The following is a 23,903-nucleotide window of genomic DNA, read 5'->3' as shown; positions in this document are numbered from 1 at the left end:
TTTGCTCAGGTCGGGGGTTTGGAGTGCATGTCAGAGTGAAAGCCAGGTCCTTGCCGTGGCCTCCAAGGTCCTGCACACTGCAACTCCCTCCTTATTTCTACCCGCACCTCCTCTGCCTTGTCCTCACCCACCACTCTACAGCCATGCTGGGCTCCTCGCTGTTCCTGGAGCCTTCTCCGTGGGGCCTTTCCTGACCACCCACCCCTCACCCCCAACCTTCCTTCACCTCTTCCTGCTTTGTTTTCCCCTCTAGGACTTAGTACTCTCTGACCTACATCGCTTAGCTACCTTCTGATTGGCTCCAAACTAGGATAGAAGCTCCTTGAGGGCAGATCCGTTTGTTTGGTTCATGAATGTGTTCCAGATCCAAGAACAGTGCCAAGCACATAGTAGATGCTCGACAAATATTTGCTGAATGTTCTGGAGCCGGACCGATAGCTCTAAGCCACTTCTAGCAGTGTGACACCAAGCATGTCAGCTATCTTTCGTCCTCTGAGTTTCCATTTCCTGAGCTTTGAGGGACATAATAGGAATAATAATAGCTTCTCCCAAGATTGCTGTGAGGTTTAAACGAGCCTCTCTATATATACATAAAGAACTCAGTACTTTACGTGGTTCATAAATGTTAGCTCTTATTAATAACCTTTTAATCTGCACCATATTATCCCCATTTTACTGATGAGGAATGGAGGCACAGAGAGAGTAAGTGAGTTACCCCGAGCTTCACGGATAGAAATTACCCAGGAATGCCTGATGTGGGCTCCAGTCTCCCGAGCTCGGCTCCAGCCTCATTCCCCGCGCTGTAGGGGCTCGAGAAGAGGTGAGGGCTGTAGCTAGGGAAGGGGGCCTTTTTTCAGGGAGCCAATGGCTCAGCCAACTGTGTCTCCAGCGGTCGCCACCTGTCCCTGGTGGGCGCCTGGCCACCACCCCTGGGCCAGTCAGCGAGTGGCCGGGCACCTCTGTGCTCTCAGCCCTCCAACTCCCAGGGTGCGCCGCACCCAGGCAACAAGGCTCCTGCCTCCTCCCACACCCACAGGGGCTGCCACAGGCACTGGGCCCTCAGGCAGGTGGGGAGGGGTGAGGCCCAGGACTGCTCCTCCCCTCACAGGGGAGGGGAGGGGAGGGCGCAGAGGCAGAGAGCCCATTCTGGCTCTGGGCACCAGCTGCAAGCGAATAGAATAGCGTCACAGGCTATTAATAACCACCAAGGGTGTGCCCCAGGGAAGGGGCAGACCGCGCCAGCTGGAGGGGAGGCTGAGGCAGAGCCTCGCAGCAGGGGGACCCCAGGCTGCCCCTAGCGGGGAGGGCAGTGGCAAGAAGGTTGTTTGCAGTTTTGGCTGCCTGATCTTGGGAAAGCTCCAGCTCTTCCTCTCAGTCTTTGCACCTGGGCAATGTGGGAGCTGGGTCACATGGTCTCCAAAGTCCCTTCTGGCTCAAGCGAGTTGGGGGGGTGAGATTCAGCCGAGCCCAGAGAGCCCCCATTTCCAGCGTAGAAAACCAAGTGCAGTCAGAGTGCGGCCTTACCCCAGATGGTGCCGAGTCGCGGCAAATCCATGACAGAATCAGTCCCGGACCCTTCTGCCCAGCCAGTGCTGGTTTGATTCTTACAGAAGCCCACCATGTTAGACGGGCATTGTCAGCCCCCTTTTACTGATGGGAAAACTGAGGCTTGAGCAAGTGGCATAGCCTGCCCACAGTCAGGAAGAAGGGGTGAAGCTGGAATTGACACCAGGAGGGGAAGCAAGGAAGTGATTGGAAAATATTCTTCTTTTCCTCCTTTTGAACAGAACAGAATGTTTGTTGGAGTCTGTGTTCAGGGACCAGGGGGAGGGAGAGGCCTTATCTGGAGGCTCTTGAGGGCTCCCTGGGACCATGACCCCCCAATGTTGCATGTAAACATGTGCAGGGGTGACTGGGGGCTTTTCAGAGGAGAGGGTACTGAGCCTTCAGTGACCTATAAAGAGATAAGAACCACTAAATAGCTCATTTCATAGATTGGAAAACTGAAGAGAAGGGAAAGCAGGGGGCTGTCCAGAGCTCCCTGGGACCAGCAGCAGGGGCCAGTGCTCTCTACCAAGCACCTCACAGGCCTCTTTCTGAGGCCAGAGGGCCAGGCTCTGGGTCCCCCCACTCCCTGGCAGCAGATAGGAGGACCCCCGTGTGAACACATTTCTGCACTGGGGCAAACAAAGGAAGGTCGAGGACCCCTTCTAGGGCAGATGGCGAACGGCAGAGAGCCAGACTGGGGCACCCACCTCGGGGACATAAAGAGGGCTCTGCTCAAGGTGGGGTGTCAAGGGGGCTCCCAGGGGCCCCCAGCTTCCTGAGCATGGGCTGGCCCACTGTGGGAATCCAGGGCAACCAAGCTGGCCCTTCTCAGGGGTTCCCAGCCCTGGGCTTTGGAGCCTGGGTCATGGGCATGACCTCCCCTTGCATTTTCCTTTGGCTTTGTCTGGACCACCAACCATGCCTAGTTCCTTTTACTGCCTAGACCGAAAAGGATCGTACCAAGTGACAAGTGTCACTCCTGCTCTGCCCCTGTTCACTCAGTTCCCACTCCTCTCCCCAGAGACACCGTTCATGCATTCATGCACCCATTCATTCACTAAATATTGATGAAGGCACTGTGCTAGCTGCTGGGGGATCTGCAGTGAACAAAACCAGCCTGACAACATCCTCGCCCTCCTAGCGCTGAAGTTCTCGTGGGGAAAAGAGAGGGTCCCAGTAGATCTCTCCAGGCAGTAAATTATATAATACGTTTGAACGATGCCCTCTGCTTGGGGACACTAGAGCAGGATAAGGGGAGGGCAGTAGAGTAGCCCTAGTTGAGAAGGTGTCTTTTGAGCAGAACTTGGAGGAAAGGAGCCAGGTGGCCATCTAAGGTCAGAGAGGACAGCCCCCAGGCCTGGAGCTGGCATGTTTGGGGGAACAGCAGGGAGAGCAGAGTGTCTGGAGCAGGGGGAGGGAGGAGACAGGTCAGAGGGGTAAATTGAGGGCTCTTGTGAGGACTTTGGCATGCATTGGGAGCTGATGGTGGGTGCTGAGCTGGGGAACATTGTGACCCGAGTGGGCTGTGGTGGGTGGGGGCAGCAGTTAGGAAGTTAGTGCAGGACCCGAGGGACCAGGATGGCTCAGACCAGTGGGAGTGAGTGCTGAGGGTGGTCCCGTACCTTTATTGTTGTCTGGTGTTGATTCCAGAGTTACTTTATGCACACACAAGCGAGTCAGAAACCTACTCATATTTTCCCCGGGTTTCAAAGTAGCATACTAAACAAAGTGAGACAGAGGCCCAGAGAGGGCGAGGGAGCTGATGGCAGCTGCCGTGCTCCACCAAGAAGCAGTTCTCTCCTACGATGGCCCTCGGGGGGGACACCGAACATTCTACAGAAATCCCAAACGCATTCACCCTTTCACCTGGCCGCCCATTTCTAGAACTGAGCATACAGACACATCTGCACACTGCAAAACAACTTAGGTACAAGGCAACTCGTTTACAGTAGCAGAAAGCTGGACACGACCCAGTAGGGGTTTGGTTAAATACATGGCAGTATATCCATTCATACCTTTCCAGCCCCCAGGAAGGGGGTCCTGGGTTCCAGTTCTACAACGGTCCCATCATCACCATCCAGGCTGCCTCCCCTCCTCCAGCTTCTCCTAGCCTTGCACGTCGTCGTCCTCCGTAGTTCTCCTCCTCCTCTTCCTCCTCGTCGTCGTCGTCATCGTCGTCGTCATCATCATCATCATCATCATCATCATCATCATCATCATCGGTGTTGTCCGGGCTGCCTGGGTGCTGTCCTCGCCTGTGGTGCTGAAGACAGTGGGGCCAGAAACCAAGAGGAGAGGAGAGGAGGGGAGCAGGGAAGTTCAGGGTTCAGTCCTTGTCTCTGTTCTTTACCAGCTGAGTGGCCCGGGGCAGCCTGCTTAACCCCTCTGGACCTCAGCGTCCTTATCTATAACATGTGGGTGCCATGAAGATGACAGCCCCATTGTGAAGCATTGGCATATTGAGAATATGAATGATAATTTGCATACTATCCATTTAGGAACAATGAAACAGAGTGGTTAGACTTTTGGACGCTGGAGTGATATTGCCTAGGTTTGAATCCCAGCTCTGCCATTTATTGGATGACCTTGATCAAGTGACATGACTGCTCTGGGCCTCAGTTTACTCATCTGTAAGTTGGGGTGAATAACAGTCCCCATGTCGTAGGGTGTTATGAGGCTTAGATAAGTTAATTTCTGTGAGGCCTTTGGCACACCTCAGGGATCCTTAGTGTTAGCAGTTATGTTACTTTTCTCTCTCATAGCCTCTCTGTCCCCACCAGTGGCACTCCCCGCCACGCCCCCCTCTGCTGTGCTGGGGGTGGGCTGGGAGAGGTAGAGCACATCTCACCCTGCAGAGGCTCTGGCCTCTAGCCCAGCCCTGCCACTGACTGTCTGGGTGGTTTTGAGCAAATCACTGTTTTCTTCTGGCCATCGGTCTCTGCATCATTAAAATGGGGCTAATGATACCTCACACAAGCCCTTGGGAAAATAACTGTGTGCCTGCAGGGTCATGTTCAAGAAAGCCAAGACATAAAAAGTTACAGCTTGCCGAACACGTGAAGAATTATTCCCCTAGCATGTGTCACACCCTGGCTAAGTGCTAGGAATACCAAGGTGATTAAGGCATGGGGCTTGCTTTCAAGGAGCTCTTGGGTTTCTTGCTGGATTGTCAATCCCCTTCAAAGCCCATTTATGTGTTACCTCCTCCAGGAAGCCACCCTGATCCCCACTGCCTTGCGCTCCTTGGAAATGCTGGAGCACTGACATTGCCTTTCTGGCCTTTTAGTTACCTGAGTCCTTATTTTTGCCTTCCTAGTTCGTAGGTTCTTATCTTCTACCCAATGCATTGCTCTAGCCTACTCACCCCATGCCAGCACCCGGCGACAGTACCCGGGCCCGAGTAGATATACTTATCTGGAATCTTTAGGTTGCAAGTTACATAAACTCAACTCAAAGTGGCTTAAGCCAAAAAAGAAATGTATCAATGCATGAAACAAATGGTCAGGAGTCTAACTGGCTTTAGTCATGCCTGGATCCAGGTCCCCAGAGTCATCAGAAATCCCTCCACCTTACAGCTCTGCTTTTCTTCTCTGATGCTTCCTTCTCAGGAGGGCTCTCCCCGCACGGTGGCAAAGCTAGCCCCCCACAGCTCCAGACCTTGTCCTCCAGCTTTACATCCCAGGAGTCGAGAGGCATCGCTTTCGAGATAGCTGCAGCCCAATCCTAGTTCTAGATCCCAGTGGGTCACCTTTGGTCACAGGTTCATCTCTGGACCAGTCATAGTGATCTGGCGGATGGGATGGGCCTGCTGGCCAGCCAGGCCTGGGTCCACCCTGCCCCTAAAGCCTGGGTGGAGAGAGTTCTACTGAACCACTTGGCCTGAGGGAGGGGCCATTCCCTGAAGAAAGGGAAATTCACGCTGAGCAGGGAAAAGCACCACAGGCTGACTCAAGAAGCCACTGAAAATGCCTGAGCAAGGCAAGGCGTGGGTCAGATGTGGTCCTGAGACACGGATAAGGAGGCCTCGGAGGGAGAAGCCTGGAGGCAGGAAAGGGGGGCTGGGGGGTGCTCAGAGCCAGCTCAGCCATGTAGTCTGGGGTCATGAGGCTCCAGCCCCTCCCTCTACATAGAAGCAAAGTGGAGCAGCGCCCCCGCCCCCGTCCCCACTCAGTACCTGAAGTCATGCTTTTGTCTTATGGCTGCTTTTATGACACGGCTTTTCATACTGAGACGAACCCAGAGCGGTGACCCACCCACCCAGCCAGCAACAGTCATCTGCTCGATGGAATCCTTCCAGGCCAGGGCTTGGTTAAGGATACCCTTGGGGTTTGCCTGTGCTAAGGGCACAGCATGGGTGCGGTGGCCTGAGGGAGGGGCCCTGGGCATGGGGACAGAGAATCTTAGACTCCCAGAGTGAGAGAGTAAGAAAGGCCTGGCTGGTATCACCTGGTCCAACCTCAGCCCCCACTGCCGATTCCCCAACAGATGGGCAGCCAGTTCTCTGCTGCTCTACCCGCAGTGATCGAGAACGCATTTCCTCCCTGTTGTGATGTGAGAACGGTCTCCTTTTGAGTTGCTCTCTGCTTGGGTTTACCTTCCGAAGCCTCGGAGGACACCGTGCATAAGAGCATGGGACCCGAAGCCTGACAGCCTGAGTTCAAATCCAAATTAGTTAGCCCATCAGTGCCTCCGTATCCCTCTCTGTAAGATGGGTAATCACAGTAGCACCTACCGCCCAGACTTGTGATTGTTAAACAATCCAATCCATCACGGTTCGCCCAGCACCTGGCATATGGCAACACTCAATAAATATTTGCCAGTATTCTTATGCTCCCATGAGACAGGATAAGAGCAGGCCCCCCCTCTTTACAGACTGGCCACCGTCCAGGCAGTTGGACACACAGAGGTTCAAATCCTAGCTCTTTGGCCTCCTTGCTACCTAGTCCTTGGATTAGACTAGTGCTGGCTGCTGTAACAAGTAAGCCCCTATATCTCAGCAGCCTAACACAACAGGCTTCTGTAAAATGTCCAGGGGGTCACCTTCGTCAGCAGACCACCCACAGCCAGGCACCCAGGCTGCTCCTAGCTCCACTATCTTTTAGGACCCAGGAGGCCTCTGTATCAAGCCCAGTTATAGAAGGAGAGAAAATAGAGAAGCCCTGCCCACTCTTTAGAGGCCCCACCCAGCAGGGACTTATATCATTTCTGCTCACATTCCATTGGGGAAACTGGTCATGTGGCCACACCTGGCTGCCAGGCAGGCAGGAAATGTACTTCCCTGCTGACAGCCGCCCTCCAGCAACAGCTCTGTATTATGAAAGAGGAAACACAAAGTTCTGATGGACAGTTGACTATCTTTACCAAAACCATAGTAAATCGCGAACCTCCTGGGCCTCTGTGCTTCATCTATAAAATAGAAAGCATCGCTTGATCGTGGCAATGGACATTTACTAAAATCCTTGAATTGTATGCTTACCATGGGTAAATTTTGTGGTCTGTACTAAGTTAAGCTGTTTTTTAAAAAACAGGGGACATCTTGCCCTTTTTCTCAGGATACTTATGAGGACTCAGTGAGTGAAATTTTGCCAGGCTGGCACTGTGTGTGTGTGTGTGTGTGTGTGTGTGTGTGTGTGTGTGGTAGGGAAGGGAGGTTCCAAAGTAGGCCTTTGGAGTTGGTTTATGCCTGAGCTGGGTTATGCATTGGGTGTAGTTTTCATAAGAGAGGCACCCAGCTCAAGCCACCTGCCAACAGGAAGTGGTAGGCGGTTGGGTCTTGCTTCTTGCTTGGGAAGCCCTCCCAGTGTGTGGCGGAAGACCCAGCCCACAGGGCCAGCGCCCCAAGTGCTGCCCGGAAGACCGGGTGACACCCACCTGCTTTCAGCAAGACGGGAAACCAGGGGCCTCCCTCGGGGCCCGTGAGGACACGCACTTGAGGTGCAAGGCATGTGGGGTCCCCCGGAACAGCACGGTCAGCTTGAGTGTGGATAGTAGTGTCAACCACACAGGATGGGGGAGGGAGGGGGAGCAGCCAGGGACCTCCACCACCTGCTGCTGGAAAGTTCACAGTCACCCAAGTCCACAGCTGCTCCTTCAAGTGGAGGCAAGGGTGATGAAGGTAAAATCGTTGTAGATCAAGTTCGTGCTGATGCCAGGCGTACCTGCCCTCAAGCCCTCGGGGAGGCAGGTGTGTCTTACTTTACTCTCTGGCCTCAAGTCCCCACCTGAAAGAAGTTGCTCTGTCCTCACTGCTGTGGGGATTAAGTGCGTTAATACACGGGAAGTGCCTGGACAGTGCCTAACAGCCAATTGGCTCTTCACAGGAGCCCGAGCGAATGCATGGGCAGCTTTGGCTCAGGCTTTGCACTCTCCTGGGCCTCAGTTTCCCCATTTGGACACCCAGGGATCTGGATGGGACACTCCCAACATTCTGACTTAGGAAAACAGTGCTTAAGAGCGCCAACTTTGGAACCAATCCCAACGTGAGCCGTCTGACCTTGGGCAAGGTGTTCGGGCTCTCTACCTCATTCTCCCCCTCTCTAAAATTGGGGTCATGAGAACACCTACGTGCTGAATCGTGAAGATGAGCTCATCCTTAGAGCGGGGCCCTATGTCAGTGTTAGCTGCTACTGTTGTCGTTGTTGTGATTCTCCCCGTCGTAAAGGTGTGGTCACCGAGGCTCAGACAAATGACTCACTCAAGGTTGCCCAGCTACAAAGTGGCGCACGGCAGGATCAAGGGCAAGCCTGCCGAGCCCCAAGGCCGGTGCTGTTTCGGTCGCTCCCCACTGCGCCTCTTAAGTCACATGCGTGGTAACTGGGTCAGAGGCAGTGTGTACCTGGGGCCATGACGCAGCGACAGGGACGGCTGTGTGGATTAATTCCTTGTCTCCTGCTGACGCCTTGCAGAGAACAGGCCTGAAGGGAGAGGAAGGTTGGGAAGGAGAGAGGGATCAATAATGAAGACCCCCAAAACTGGGCCCTGGGAACCAAGTGAAGGGATGAGGGAAAGTTGGATCAGATGTAGCCCCTACCCCCCGGGGACCTCTTGGGCTGTTGACGGGGACAGAGTTGAGAGCACCCCAAGACATTTCAATAGGAACCCTCAGAAAGAGACACACAGCTCCTGCGTGAATCCTGCGACTCAGCAGAGGCAGGAATCGGCACCCGGGGCAGCAGGGAAGGCTTCCTGGAGGAGTGGGACCTGAGGAGAGAGACCCAGAAGATTGTGGATGGGGTAAGAGGAGGTCAAGGCAGGCAGCAGGACCGGCAGAAGAGACGAGAGAGAGGCAGTGCAGGGCGGTGGTCAAAGCATGGGCTGAACCTGGAAGGCGGGGGGCAACTGTGGGTTGCTGTGGCTGGGCCTCTGACCCAGACCGGTGCCTACACAGTGCAACTCTGAGGCCAAAGCCGCAGGGGTGAGCCATGCACCCAACAGCCCCTGCGTGAGGGAGAAGGGGAGAGAGGGAAGAAGAGCTTCTCGCAACTTGCAGCTGCCAGTCAGCCTCCCGGAGGACGCAGAAACAGCCCCAAATGACTGGCAGGGCCACGGCCCGAAGTGGGAGCATCGCACACGTGTGTGCCCGTGTGTGTGCACACCCATGGCCTGCCCAGCCCTCGGGGAGGCCACACATGGCAGGAGAAGTAGGTCAGCAGAGCAGCCCAGCAGCCTCTCACTGGCGGGCAGGGGGAAGAGTTCAAGGCAAAGAGGGTGTGTTCTCCACGGAACCCCTGGGGGAGAGGCCCGCACTCTCCCCAGAAAGGGCCGTCCATCTCCCTGCTGCATCAAAGCAGATCACCTGCGTTTCCTCGCTCGGAGTTCTCCCCACCCGGGTAGTGTGTGGGCATTTGACAGAGGTCGGGACGGGCGACCCCTTCCAGCCCTGAAAGCAAGGGAAGGCCATCGTGGGCAGAGGCCGCCCGCTTTAGCCTATTTGGTGGCTGCAGTAAGAGGGACCCAGTGCTGTCCGGCTCGAGCGGGGACTGCACAGAGACTGGGTGACAGGTGCGATGGCCCAGTTGGGTGGTGGAGGTAGGGGCAACAGGACCCCGTGTCTGTGGGCCTGGCACCATCCTTCCCCCGGGGGGGCCTAGGAAATGAGCTAGTGCGGGCTACTGACGGGCCCCTCTGAGGGCATTCGCGTGGTGTTTCCGACAGACTCCTTGGCATATGTTCAGACCGAAAGAATTAGGAAAGGCAAGGCAGTGGCTGTAGCGGGGGAAGGTTCTATAGAACAGGGCTTGCTCATGAATGGAGGGGAAGGGGGCTGAATGGGGGAGCAGAATCCTGAGGCAGCAGAAGGGGCAGGAGCCAAATCGGAGGAGGGGAGGAGGGCCCCTTGTTCCCCCAGCCAGCCGGAGGACGTGCAGATGGAGCTCCGTTTGGGGCTGGGTGGGAGGCCAGGAAGTTCCCTCCTGATGTTCCTCCTCTCCGTGTGAAGTGGGAGGCTGGGTCGTGCCAAGAGGGAAGGGGAAGGCAGAGGAGGAGAAGAGGGTTTGGGCCTGGAAGGGGAGCGGCTGGGCCAGGGTGCGCACCCCTGCTCCCAGCCTCGCCGGCCCAGCTGGAGGGAACACAGATCCCACTACTGAGGGAGCACAGGCACCTGGCGCTTACAGAGCACTCGCTGTACCGGGCACCAAGCACTCCGCTCCACGGCTAAGTCCTTTAATAAGTCACAAGTCCATAGAGAGAAGGCACTATTCTATCCTTTTTATAGATGGAAAACTAAGGCAAGGGAAGAGGAAGATACTTGCCCAAGGCCATCCAGCTAGCAGGTGACAGGCCTGGATCCAAAGGCAGGCCAGCTGGCTCCAAGTCTGCTTTCTCTCCCAGAGCCCTGGGCGGGCTTGCAGGGGTGGGGGCTGGGGGAGTGCTGGCTGAGTCACCTGGGATTGGAGGTAGGAGGAAGCAAGGTGAGGGCAGAGGAGGTGTGCCGGGAGGCAGGCTCCTGGGGCTCGGTTTCTTGAGGATTCAGTGCTGGCCTCTCCTGCCGGTACACGCACAGACACGAGCATACCTGGCTCCCCGGCCCAGCCACCCCCCCCTTGACAGACAAGAAATGCAGGCCCCAGATGGGCCTTCTCTGCCACCCAGCCCTGGACTGTCCCCGCTGCAGCTCTCTGCCCCCCAACACCATCTGGGGACAAACTCAGTACCTCTGATGGGTGGGTGCAGTTTGTGTGGGTCCCAAAGGGGTCAGTCAGGCCATCAATGGGGAGGATGGGGCGGGGAGGGTTGTGGCTTTGCGGGACCTGCGCTCTGCCTTGTGTCTGGGGTGGGGGGAGGCTGGGCGGGTGCTGGGACCACACCCGTGACTGTGTACCTGAGCTGGGGGGTGTTGTCTGTGAGGGGCAGGGGTGGAAGTCCCCTGTGGGTGTGTGACCACATCTGCACCAACCTCCCAGAGTTTTGTCTGAGACTACTTGGCTGAGGAATTTGATCCGGTGACCCCTGCCCTCAGACCTCACCTTCCCCACCCCCTGCCTTCCGTTCTCAAAAGCCTACATCACCTTTTACGATCATATATAATTCATGTGTTCACTGTTTATTGTCTATCGCCCCCCCCCCCAGAACATAAGTCCCATGAGGGTGGGATTCTTTTTTATATATATAAAAGATGTTATTTATTCATTTGAGAGAGAGAAAGAGCACACAGTGGGGAGGAGCAGAGGGAGAGGGAGAAGCAGACTCCCCGCTCGGCAAGGAGCCCGATCCCAGGACCCAGACATCGACCAGAGCCAAAGGCAGACGCTTAACCAACTGAGCCACGCAGGCGCCCTGAGGGTGGGAGTCTTATCTGTCTGTTTAGGGTTGTGTCCCCACGGCTCTGAACAGCAAGCCCCTGGTGAGCAGCAGGAGCGGGTCACTATCTGTGAATAGGAGCATCCCTGTGAACTTGGTATATGGAGTGTCTTTGTGTGACATAAACACGTGTGCCTTGTCTGATGCTATGTCTGGATGACAACCTGAGACAGGCCAGTGGTACCCAAGTGGGGACTGCGGTGTCTCCTGGGAGTCTGGCTCAGGCCTGGCCCTGAAGCTTTGGGCACAGGGGATGCAGCAAAGATGCTTGTCGCCCCCTTGTGGTCATCTTCAGCCTGTTCTCCCGGGACGCTAGGTACTGGGGAAGGAGGAGGTGGGGGGACCAGGGGGCCCTGGCTTGACGTCACATTTCATGCCACATCCCCCATAACAGGGAGAAGATGAGCGTGGGCTGCCCAGAGCCCGAGCCACCCCGCACCCTGCCCTGCTGTGGGCCGGGGACTGCCCCTGGGCTGGGTGCAGGTGTGCCCCTCCTCACTGAGGACATGCAGGCGCTGACCCTCCGCACGCTGGCCGCCAGTGACGTCACCAAGCACTACGAACTCGTCCGGGAGCTGGGCAAGGGCACCTATGGGAAGGTCGACCTCGTGGCCTACAAGGGCACAGGTGAGCGTCTGCAGGGTGCCGGTGTTGAAGGCTGGGGTGGGGACTTGTCTAGGGCTCTGTGTGCTCTCTTCGGGAGCCAGGAGGTCAGCAGGGAGACAGAGTTAGTGGTCCCGGTGGACAGAGGCAGCCTGAGCAGCCCAGGGAGATCTGAGAGGGGGTACAGGGCCCAGCCTAGAGGGCGGGCTGCTTGGGGACAGCTGAGGGGCTGACCCTGGGGAAGTGGACAGGGCTGAGGGTGGGCCCTGGGGAACAGGGCACCATGCTTAAGGAGGGGTGGGAGATGGCCCTGGGAGGTCAGTATGGCCACCTCCATTTCTCAGATGAAGACACTGAGACCCAGAGATCCAGTCACTCAGCTAAGGTCATGCAGCTAGAGAGACCCCAATAATCAGCTCCAGAATCTTCTCACTTAACCAGGAGCACGATGCCTTCCCCACACCATAGGCTCACATGGGCGCCCATTCAGCCAGTCAGGGACAGGGACTGCATGAGTTCCCACACCTGCACACACCTGGGGCAGGGGGCTCTGTACCAACTGACAGCAGCAGGAGGGACCCTGGACATGGGGTCGCCTGAGGTTTGCCATGTGCTCTCTGTGTGACCTTGGGCAAGTGGCTTAACCTCTCTGTGCCTAGGTTCCTCCTCTGTAACATAGGGTAGCATTCAGGCTGGCCCCACCTCCTAGGGTCATTAGGAGGAGCGGGTTGTGAATGGGGAGTGCCGAGGGGAGGGCCCGTGATGTGTAAAGTGCTCTGTGGCCACAGGTGCGTCACACAGCTTTGCAGCCCCTTGCCTTTCAGGGTCTGATTCCTTCTGATCCATCCATTAAACAAGCATTCCTCGAGCAGCTTCGATGCAGGACGCTGTTGTAGGCACTGGGGAGACAGTGATGAGCGAGACAAAGATTCCTGTGCTGGGGGGCTACATCCTGGGGGGGGGCTGGGGGGCGGGGGGGGATCCACCAGATGAAATAAGTATACTGTATGTCAGGCAGAAAGGGAGAGCGTGGAGGAAGGAGCAGGCGTCCTCACCGAGGGCTGCAGGCCAGTGCAGGGACCCAGGCTGCCCCGAGTCCTCTCCCCTCGCTGGGCAGCAGCTTCCCACCCGCGCGGCCGTCGCGGGGCAGGCGCACAGGCAGGCCCGGGGATGTCAGGGGCAGGAGCGCCAGGCCCGGCCTTCACCACTGCTGCTGCCCCGGCAGGCACGAAAATGGCGCTGAAGTTTGTGAACAAGAGCAAGACCAAGCTGAAGAACTTCCTGCGGGAGGTGAGCATCACCAACAGCCTCTCCTCCAGCCCCTTCATCATCAAGGTCTTTGACGTGGTCTTCGAGACGGAAGACTGCTACGTCTTCGCCCAAGAGTACGCGCCTGCCGGGGACCTGTTCGACATCATTCCTCCTCAGGTACTTGGTGCGGTGGCACAGGGACGGGAGAGGGTCCCCGGGTCCCAGGACAGACGGAGCCAGGCGCCCCGAGGGCACCAGCAGGAGGGCGGGATCCGGTCCAGCAGCACCCCTCCACAGCAGCTGCATGGGAGCAGTGGGGACACGAGAGGGCGGACAAGGCAGCCGGGCTCCCAGGGGCTTCCCGGAGGAGGTGCCCTGGCGTGGGGGGAAGGAGGACTCCAGGCTCCGGGCTCTGCGTTGGGTCGTGCCAGGGAGTCTGCGTTGGGTCGTGCCAGGGAGTCTGCGCTGGTGCCCAGGGGGCGAGCGGCGAGGCCTAGCAGAGCTTTAGGTCCTGTAAGGGCAGTGGCGCAGTGGCAGCGCCCGGGAGTTGGTGAGACAGTGCGAGAGAGGGCGCTCTGGACCCTCCGCGGCGGCAGTGACCAAGGATGAGGGTTCGGGGTGAAAACTAGCCTGGTGGGCCAGAGAGGGAGCAGGAGTACCCCCCCCCCGTGGGGTGGGGGAGGCAGCAGGTAGGGGCACGGAGAGAGCGGCCCGCAGCAGCGGGGACTGATAGGCGGGAGGGGAGGGACCGGCGGGCGGGGCGGGGCGGGGCCGGCGGGGCAGGGACCGCAGTCCTGGACTCCCGCCCGCCGGTCCCTGAGCGCGGCTCCCCCCTCCACCCCACCCCGCCCCGGCCGGCAGGTGGGGCTCCCCGAGGACACCGTGAAGCGTTGCGTGCAGCAGCTGGGCCTGGCGCTGGACTTCATGCACGGGCGGCAGCTGGTGCACCGCGACATCAAGCCCGAGAACGTGCTGCTGTTCGACCGCGAGTGCCGCCGCGTGAAGCTGGCCGACTTCGGCATGACGCGCCGCGTGGGCTGCCGCGTGAAGCGGGTCAGCGGCACCATCCCGTACACGGCGCCCGAGGTGTGCCAGGCGGGCCGCGCCGACGGCTTCGCCGTGGACACGGGCGTGGACGTGTGGGCCTTCGGCGTGCTCATCTTCTGCGTGCTCACCGGCAACTTCCCGTGGGAGGCGGCGTCGGGCGCCGACGCCTTCTTCGAGGAGTTCGTGCGCTGGCAGCGGGGCCGCCTGCCGGGGCTGCCGTCGCAGTGGCGCCGCTTCACCGAGCCCGCGCTGCGCATGTTCCAGCGCCTGCTGGCCCTGGAGCCCGAACGCCGCGGGCCGGCCAAGGAGGTCTTCCGCTTCCTCAAGCACGAGCTCACGTCCGAGCTGCGGCGCCGGCCCTCGCACCGCGCGCGCAAGCCGGCCGGGGACCGCGCGCCCGCCGCCGGGCCGCTGCGCCTCGAGGCGCCCGGGCCGCTCAAGCGGACGGTGCTGACCGAGAGCGGCAGCGGCTCCCGGCCCGCGCCCCCAGCCGTCGGGCCCGCGCCCGCGCCCGTGCCGGTGCCCGTGCCGGTGTCCGTGCCGGTGCCCGAGGCCGGCCTGGCGCCCCCGGGGCCCTCCGGCAGGACCGACGGACGCCCGGACAAGAGCAAAGGGCAGGTGGTGCTGGCCACAGCCATCGAGATCTGCGTCTGAGCCGCCCCCGCCGCCCTCGGGGCCGGGGCGCTGTGCTCGCACCAGGCTGGGCCGCCGGGAGCCGCCCGGAATCCGACGGGCCCCCCGCGGCGGCGGGAGGGAGTAGCGCTAGGCTGGGCGGGGCGGCGGGCCAGGGCGCCAGGTCCGCGGCGGGCTGCCGAGATAGCCACCAAAAGACCTCTTGCCCCGCCTGTGGGGCGGGGGCTTGGCCCACGGGAGCCGAGCCCCGCAGACCTGAGGATTCAGAGGCCTCCCCTGACACCCGGAGCAAGGGAGCTTGCGGGCAGACTCCCCCCCACACACACACACTCACTTCCCCGAACTCTGGAACCCTGACTAGTTGCTCCTAGCCCTTTGCACCCCCTGGCAGATCATCCCGCAGTCCCATCCCTGGTCCTCCCTCCTGGCCGCCCCGCCCTGCGCCCCCCACACTCACTCGGGCACAGAAGGGGATGGAAGTGTTGGGGCAGAGAAGGGGCTACTTAGGGCCCTCGGACGCTGGCTGGGGGGAGGGCGATGAGCTGAGGGCAGGGGTGCTCAGCTGCGCCCTGCCCCTTTCCTGGTAGGCAATAGGGGAGAGGCCAAGCCCTCTGCAAAATGTAGCAAATGTCTGGATGTGACAAAAGTGTGTGAGTGCGTGTGTGTGTGTGCGTGCAGGCACAGGCCCGAAGAATCTAGTGACCCCCACAACCCATTCCCCCGAGATGAGGACACTGAGCCCCGAAGGAGGGCAACTTGCCCTGAGCCGCACAGACCCCGAGAGGCGGAGCTCTTCCTCCCCAGGAATTGTCCGGCAAACTCGCCGAGAGAAGGGCTGCCAGGGCGGCCCCCGCAGCCCCAGGGCTACGGGAGAGAGTGCCGAGCCCAGGGCCGGCCCAGCGCCCCCTGCTGGCCGCACCTTCCCCAGGCCCGCGAACCTCAGAGCCTCTCAATCCTCGCTCCCCGGGCCCAGACAAGGTGGCCTGGACGTCTGGCCGGCGGCGAGGTGATCTGTGCCAGGAATTTCCCTGGGCTTCTTCTGGGGACCGGCACATCAGCCTGGGGCTGCCCCCATCCCCGCGTCTGCCAGATTCCTGGTACTGGAGTGTGCCGCTGTAGGAATGAGGGTGGGGGTCCATGGAGACTCAAGGGGGCCGAGTGTGTGAACAGGTGTGTGTGCGGCGTGAGTGTGAGTCGAGTGGCCACGTTTGCGTGTAGTCTTGTGTGTTCAGCGATGGCATCCGGACGCCTCCGAAACTCCGCCCGGGCCCAGGATCCTCCCCAGGCCGCTGCCAGCGGGTGCCCAGGCCCGTGCTTCACCACGCGCCCCTCAGGGAATCTGGCCCGGAGGCACCCGCTGGTTGGCTCAGGCCCCCAGGCGGCAAAACAGGAACCCAACCTCCCCCAGTGTTCCCTCGTGACCCCTGCCCTCGCTGTGGAGGCCCGGGACCCCGCAATAACCTCGACATGGGTGAGGCCGCTCCTTCTGCCTGGCAGGGTCCCGTCCGCCACCCCGGCTCACACCTGCCGGGCTTCTAGGCCATTTGAGGGGGCTCTCTGAGGACCCCGGCTGACCAGAGAGGGCCCAACCCCCCTCTGGCCTGGAGCCCCCACCTCTCCGCTCATCCCTCACTCCCACCGCGCAAAAGGGCTATAGGTCCCCCTGCCCTGCCTGGGTCCAGTTTACAAACAGCGTGCGGTTGCCCCAGGGCCTGGCCCCGCCCCTCTCCGGGTGCCCGCCCCTCTGGAGGCCCACCTCTGCGGGGGGGGGGGGGGCCTGGGGCCCTCCACGCGCCAGGTAAGTAGCAAACCCTCCTCCCACCAAGGGCCACGTTTCAGAGAAGGGCCCCCCATCACTGCCCCCGGCCCACCTGGAGCCCATCCGGGCCACCTCTGTCTCCCAGCCGCGACTTCTCCTTTTGCCTTAGGCCTCTCGACATCCTGTCTCTCCTGCAATAACACGGACGCAAGATTCCAGTAGATGTCCCTCGCCGTGCGCCCTCTCTCTCTCTTTCTCTGTTAAGATCCTATTTGGGAGTTTCTCCCTCGTTGTAGTATCTAGAATGTTAGCGTTGGAAAGGGGACTGTAGTTATGTAGCCCAGCCCCTGTGTTCAGAGGCACAGGGAGGGGCAGCGACCGCCCGGCGACGTCGCCGTCGGGGCCCTGCTGCTGCTGCCGCCGCCACCTCTGCTAGTTGGGTTGGGACCCTTTGCCCCTTAGGAGAGGTGTTGGTCACAGATGTTTACCTCAGTTTATGTCACTGTCGAAGAAACAAATAGCAAAAAATTAATAACACCGTAGACACGAAGACTTAGAAGACAACACAAAAAATCCTCCTCTTTCAATTCTTCTGTGAAGGTGTGTGTGTATGTGTGTGTGTGTGTGTGTCTCTCTCTCTCTCTCTGTCCCACCCCGGGCAGGCCGGGTCATCCGCGATCTCTGTCCCAGCCCCTGTGCCCCCACACTGCCCCGTCCTTCGGTGCTTCCCAGAGGCCCCTCTGAGCTGGCCTGTGGGGTGTTGGGGAGCCCCCTGGGCGGGAGGCAGGGCCACAGGTTAGCTAGAGGGCCTCCCATCAGGCCCACGGAGAGAGCCCCAAGGCTGCCAGTACTCCCTGAGCCCGTGCTGGGGCCGGGGACAGTCGCGGTGGCTAGCATCAGCATCCAGCTTGGCTCAGGGCCTGGGCGGAACCCCAGCTCCCGAGCTCCAGCCCCTCTTGTCTTGCCACCGCCCCCCCCCCACCATGTGTTTGTAAATACTCTGGCATCCTTTTGCCCTGAGAAGGTTTTTAAATGTGTTATTTACTTCTCTAATCATGACAATTGCTATAAAATAAACAAAAGTCTAGAAAAATTACCACTGGGTGGCTGTCTGGTCTCAGATATGGTCGGAGTGGGGGGGGGGGACACACGATGACTCTTGAGCTGAAAGCTTGACGGATGTTCTAAAGCGGGGTCTGCGGAGTCTGACAGCAGCTACTTCAGGCCTCCTGGGGCCTCCCAGGCCTAGAGGAGGCTTGAAGGGGAAACGACCAGGTTCTGGGAGGGAAGGGGCAGCCACTCGTCCCTGGCCCGATGTCCAGCTTCAGCTTGGAGCCCTTCAGACTGGGCAGAAAACAGAAGCCAAAGCCCAGAGGAACAGAGTAGGCTGATTTATCCAGTCGTCACCCAGCAAATATTTACCGAGCACCTTCTGCGTCCCCCTCAGGATACAGCAGCGAGCAGGCCAGATGGCGTCCCTGTCCTCAGGCAGCCAGCAATGGAATGATGGAGACAGACATAACCCACATTTGAGGCTGGGGGCTGGGAAAGTACATAACCGGGAAGCTCATCAAGTTTGGGGGTGTCAGGGGCTCACCGAAGACAGAAAACCGGAGCATTCGGAGCTCTCTGGGCGGCGGGGCACAGCGGGGGTGGGAAGAAGCAGAATGCGCAGAGTTGAAGGCAAAGTGGCGTGCTGAAGCAGGGGAGAGGGGAGGGGGGCTTTAAGGAGTTTCATGATTCCCCATTCATTCAGCAAGAATTTACTACCTTCTATGAGAAGATCCTTCGCTCTCTTCCAGAACCTTCAACAGCTCCTTATACCACCCAATCAAGGCTGAAGTCCTTAGGGTGGCCTCCAAGGTCCCCCCCCCCCGCCGCTGCCTTCCAGCCACTCTGGCTTCTAGGACCACCCAGCATGCTCTCCCCTTGGGGCCTGTACCTTCTCCTGGGACCCTCCCAAATCTCCCGCCTCCCTCCTGTCCTTCAGATCCCTGCTCAAATATTAAGCAATCAGAGAAAACGTCCTGGAGCAGAAGCCCCTGACCCTGCTTCATTGGACACTGGGCACTCACCACCACTCGCCATACCATGTTCTTGTCTGTCCTCCATCTCTGCACTGAAGTTCCATAAGAGCAGAGTGAGTGTTTGCAAACTGCTATCCCCTCCACACCCCCCATGCCTAGGAGAGGGTCTGGCACAGGGCAGACACTCCCTAACGATTCGTCAGCTTAATGAATGAATGCCCAATACTATTTTAGGGGCTGAGGATACAGCAACGAACAAGACAGACAATCCCGGCGTCCTGGGATTGAGCCCCGCATTGGGCTCCCTGCTCCGCTGGGAGCCTGCTTCTCCTTCTCCCTCTGCCTGCCGCTTTCCCTGCTTGTGCTCTCTCTGTCAAATAAATGAATGGAATATTGGGGGGGGGGGGAGACAATCCCTAGCCCCTGAAGCTTACTTGAAGAGGAAAATAGACATTCATTATTACATAATTATCTATGAAATGGGGGTGGGGGTAAAAAAAATTGGAAAAAAATAAGAAAAGAGAAAAACAAATCCACCCAAACTAGATCAGAGGAGCAAGCACTCGTCCCCAAGAATTTTATCCAGGAGATGTTAAAGGAAAACCCCGTCATTTCCAAAACATCTGCCACTTCTCGCAATGATAAGGGTGGACACCTAGGGGCTTCCCAGAACACTTTAATGGATTATTAAGGGGTGGAAGGGAAATCTACAAATGCAAACAGTATCCCTGGATCCGCCCCTTGGTGTACAAATACCACCTTCGAACGTGTCAGAGATGCCAGGACTAACCACTAGGGGGCCTTGGTTTTCCGCCGTTGTGGCTTCTGTCTGCCACTTAAGCCTCATCGCCTAACTCCCCTGTCTTCGCGCTCCGCCATGCCCCAGGGACTTGACCAGCCCCTCCCACACACTACATCCGAACCTGACCAACCCCGGCAACCCTGAGGTCCTCCCATTTAGCCTGGGTCACCTCCCCTTGCTCGTGGCAAGTGCCTTCTCAAGGGCACTCCCTGTCTTCTGCCCACGGTCTTCAGGCTAGACTCCGTCCATCAAAAAGGTTCCAGGAACGTTGAACTTCAGAAGGGGAGGGATTGTATTCTTTGTATTCTCCCTTTTTTCCCAACAAGTTCCTTGAGTCCTATGCAAGTCTTCCCAGCTACTCTCCAGTGACAGCTAAGCACGCCAAGACAAGGCGTCTTGAAATGGCAGCCTCTGCCTTCAGCTCAGGTCGTGATCCCTGGATCCTGGAATCGAGTCCCCAGTCGGGCTCCATGCTCGGTGGGGAGTCTGCTTCTCCTTCTCCCTCTGCTCCTCCCCCCACTTCATGCTCTCTCTCACATGCACACTCTCTCTCAAATAAATAAAAAAAATATATATTTTTAAAGGGCAGCCTCCAAGTCCCATTCACGCAGGGCAGTAGGTGTCAACTCAACTTACTTACCTCGCTGAGGGAGAGAGTCCCCAAACAGCATTTCTCTCTCACAAATGTAGAACCTTACCCCCCCCCCATCTAGTGCCTGGTTCAAGGTGGAAATGTGGGTGTAAGAAAGGTAATTTCAAGTTATTTACTTACTGGCAGTCGAGGGGAGAAGATTCATCACCCAGCCTTGGTTTTTGGGTCTTTAGGGGCAATGGAAAAATTCAGAGGTTTTCATTTGGAGCCAAAGAAGGGCAGGAGAGTATGGTGACTCCGGAGGCCACGAGCATACAGAGACAGCCACAGAAGCAGGCTATGTGAATAACAATCCTGTCCCGCACACTCGAAACTTGCTAGGAGAGCATTATCTTAGGTGTTCTTGCCCCCCCCACACACACACACCCCCTATGTGAGATGATATATACATTAGCTTGTGGTGGCCATTTGATAGTGTTCACATATTTCAAAACATCCATTTGTACACCTTAAGCAAACACAGTTTTTCTTTGTAAATTACACCTTAGTAAAGACAAGAAGAAGAAGAAAAAACAGTAGGTTGGTCATGGCCTGACTCAGGACACTGCGAGCCCCAGCTTGGGAATCCTCAGAGAGATCCTGGAGGGGCCTGGTTGTCCTTACTATGGGGTAAGGGGCTCAAGTCATTCATTTTGATGTTAGAGGAAAACAGACGGTGCCTGCGGAAGGAGGAGGATTTGGGGTTATATTTAATTACAGCTGTGGTAAGAACCATGGGATGCTAAGAATAGCGTTGAGAGGTAGTAGACATCCGCTATTTTTGCCTATTTTGCACCTAATCACCTCCCCCTTCTAGTTGATAGCACTCCAAGTTTCCCTTCCATGTTCTTGATCCACGTGGTTCAGGTGGTGCTGACCCCCCCACCCCGCCGTGGGTTCCACGGGGTGGCCACATGACCCAGGTCTAGTCAACCAACACATTCCATCCCCTGGGCCACAGCAATCGGCTCAGACAGGGACATATAACCCGAGTGAGGCAGCTCCTGGCCTTTTTCTACACCTATTAGGGGGTAAAGTGTTCTCTTTTCATTAGATTTTCTAAGTTTGTGGGATGTAAGGCTGGACCTGCCGGTGGCCATCTTGGCCCCCACACGGATAGAGTCTGTCCAAGCATGAAGCCTGCCCTGAGTGACTGAAGCAGCGCCAAAAGGTTAAGAGAAAAGGGATCTGATGACATTATTTGAACACTGGGATCCAAGACTGAAATTAGATACAAATAGGATTTTCAGTTACATGAGCCAATATATGCACATAAATCCACTGAAGTCTGCTGTGTGTTAGCCTGCAAATAAAGAAGTTCTGCCTAATATCCAGAGAAACTTAATCCGTAAGACCCCTGCAGCCACCCGTATCTCTGGCGCCCTGCCTTTCAGCATCTCCTGACCAAGTAACCTTGATTAAGAGAAGCCACTGAGCCTTTCCGAGGCTGGATGGTCACTTCTGAAGCTGAGATTACCAGAGTATTCGCCAGGACCCATTTGGTCCCAAACGACAGGAAACCCAACTCAAAGTGGCTGATTGTGGGAGTCCCTAAATAGAACCAACTTCAGGTGTAACTTAATGAAAAGACTTCGACTTTGACACCAGGATAGGTTTCTCTCTCCAACTGCTCTATTTTTTCCGGGATGGCTTATTCCTGGACTTCTCCCTCTCGCCTCATGGCGTAGAATGGCTGCCAGCCACCACAACTTCCATCCTCTCGAGAGCAACGCCCAACGGGAAAAAGTGTGAGTCGGGGGCCCAGGCGGCCTGTCCCGGTTGGTGGGTTCCCTGTGGCTTGGTTCTGATTGGGTCCTGTTCCCGTCGCTGATCCAATCACATGGCCAGAGCAATGCAGTTCTCTGATTGGCCGAGGCCTTGTCACATGCTCCCCACCCCCAGCAGGGAGTGGAGCCCCACCCAAAGTAATTGACTGAGAAAGGGTAGTCCCCCATCAATAATGGCGGGGCAGGCGGGGGAGGGGGGGGGTGAAAGGTGGAGGGGGGTGGAGGGGGGTGGAGGAGGGCGGGGGGGGGTAGATGAATCATTTGGCGCCAACTCTGCGGTCCTCGTGTACCCACGCCCTCTGCCATGTTATTTTGCAGTGTGATAATAGTTCATCTCCTTCAACCGTCACTTGGGTGGACATTCACTTTGTTTCTGCTGGAAATCTACATAATCATCCTTTTAAAAACTTAGAGGGGCAGGAAAAAATTAGGAAGAATAATGGCCGAAAACGTCCTAAATTTTTTAAAGATGCTATTTATTTATTTGAGAGGGAGCGAGAGAGAATGGGCAGGGGGAGCCTGCAGAGGGAGAGGGAGAAGCAGGCATCCCACTGAGCAGGGAGCCCCATGCGGGGCTCAATCCCAGGACCCCAAGATCACGACCTGAGCCGAAGGCAGACGCTTAACTCACTGAGCCACCCAGGCGCCCCTAAAACCTTCCTAAATTTGATGGAAAACATGAATCTATCCAAGAATCTTTTCGAATGGGGCGCCTGGGTGGCACAGCGGTTGAGCGCCTGCCTTCTGCTCAGGGCGTGATCCCGGCGTTCCGGGATCGAGTCCCACGTCAGGCTCCTCCGCTGTGAGCCTGCTTCTTCCTCTCCCACTCCCCCTGCTTGTGTTCCCTCTCTCGCTGGCTGTCTCTCTCTCTGTCAAATAAATAAATAAAATCTTAAAAAAAAAAAAGAATCTTTTCGAATATTATTTGCTATTTATTATTATATTAGCCAAGCCATGTAGTAATTATGATTACCTTTCCTTTCTGAACGACCTTTTATTTTCTAGGTGTTGATAATTTTCCTTTTTTATTTGCGTGGGAGCATCCATGTGCTTATTATTAATTCAACCCCAATCTTTCCACCAGTAGTTTACATCATTTCTCAAGAAGTTCAGTTTGATTAAGTGGTTTCCGAATTTCACCTTCTAGAAAGTGGCCAGAGCCCCCTGCCCTGCTCCAGGATGCACCGACTGCTCTCCGGGGACCTGTTGCAGCATCGTCCTGGGGTCTGTCTCCCCTCATCACTTCCCCGAGGAGTCCCTCTCCCTCTTTTCTGTGTGGGAGCTCCTATTCCTGTATTGAATTACGTTTCTCCTACTTGATTTACTCTCTCATTTTGGTGGAGCACATTCTCCGGTAGTTGTCCAATAGAGGGTGCATAAAAAGTACATTTTTTAAAGATCTTCCAAACAGATAGGATGGGATATTGCCAGATTTCTTTCTAAAAGAGCTCTTAAGAGTTTGCCTCTCCATCAGCAAAAATGACAGGGTGCTTCCCCTAAAACCGCAGCAGCTGTTCATTGTTGCCTGTCTCTCAGTATGAAGTGTTAACTCATCGGTACTTGAATTAGCTTTCCCTGGTTTCTAGTGAAGCTGATCGTCTTTAGTTTATATGGTTGCCATTTGGTTTTGCTCCTCTGTGAATAGCCTCTTCGTACCCTTTGCCATTTTCCTTTGCGGTCTTTTGCTGTCCATCTGTATGGGCTGGTTCGTTCGTCTGCCAGATTTGCAAATGGAAATCATCGTTTAACGTACCCCTCCATAATCTTCCCTCCTAAGATCAACATAGATTCATCTGAAAGATTTTTGGTGGCCTTTTCTGGGTTTGAAAATTGTCCCCAATCCCTAGATTTTCATTCTCTAAGTGTTCTCCTAAGACTTTTATGAAGCTTTAATTCATCTTTAATTTACTTTTGCCACCGGTCTCGAGCATTGATCCAATTTTATTTGTTTCTTCCAATGGACAGCCAGTTGGACCGGCACCTGTTAGTAAGTGAACTGGCCTCTTCTGACGGAATG

General features: G+C 56.9%; 1 protein-coding gene across 2 annotated transcripts in view; it reads left to right on the top strand.

Moving 5' to 3' along the window:
- Positions 1–16,412, top strand: part of SBK1 (SH3 domain binding kinase 1) — a 48,137-nt gene extending 31,725 nt beyond the window's left edge. For both annotated transcript variants that reach the window (XM_045775240.2, XM_045775241.2), the window contains exons 2-4: positions 11,741–11,973; positions 13,175–13,377; positions 14,062–16,412. In XM_045775240.2, the coding sequence (XP_045631196.1) occupies positions 11,748–11,973; positions 13,175–13,377; positions 14,062–14,901 (1,269 nt within the window). In that variant the 5' untranslated portion in view covers positions 11,741–11,747 and the 3' untranslated portion in view covers positions 14,902–16,412. The remainder of the gene's footprint in view (positions 1–11,740; positions 11,974–13,174; positions 13,378–14,061) is intronic.
- Positions 16,413–23,903: the final 7,491 nt, after the last annotated feature.

The sequence above is a fragment of the Ursus americanus genome, chromosome 2 (assembly GCF_024610735.1).
Source record: "Ursus americanus isolate L20-20 chromosome 2, mUrsAme1.1.p, whole genome shotgun sequence".
NCBI classification, from domain to species: Eukaryota; Metazoa; Chordata; class Mammalia; order Carnivora; family Ursidae; genus Ursus; species Ursus americanus.
This window is presented reverse-complemented; position numbering and strand designations above follow the sequence as displayed.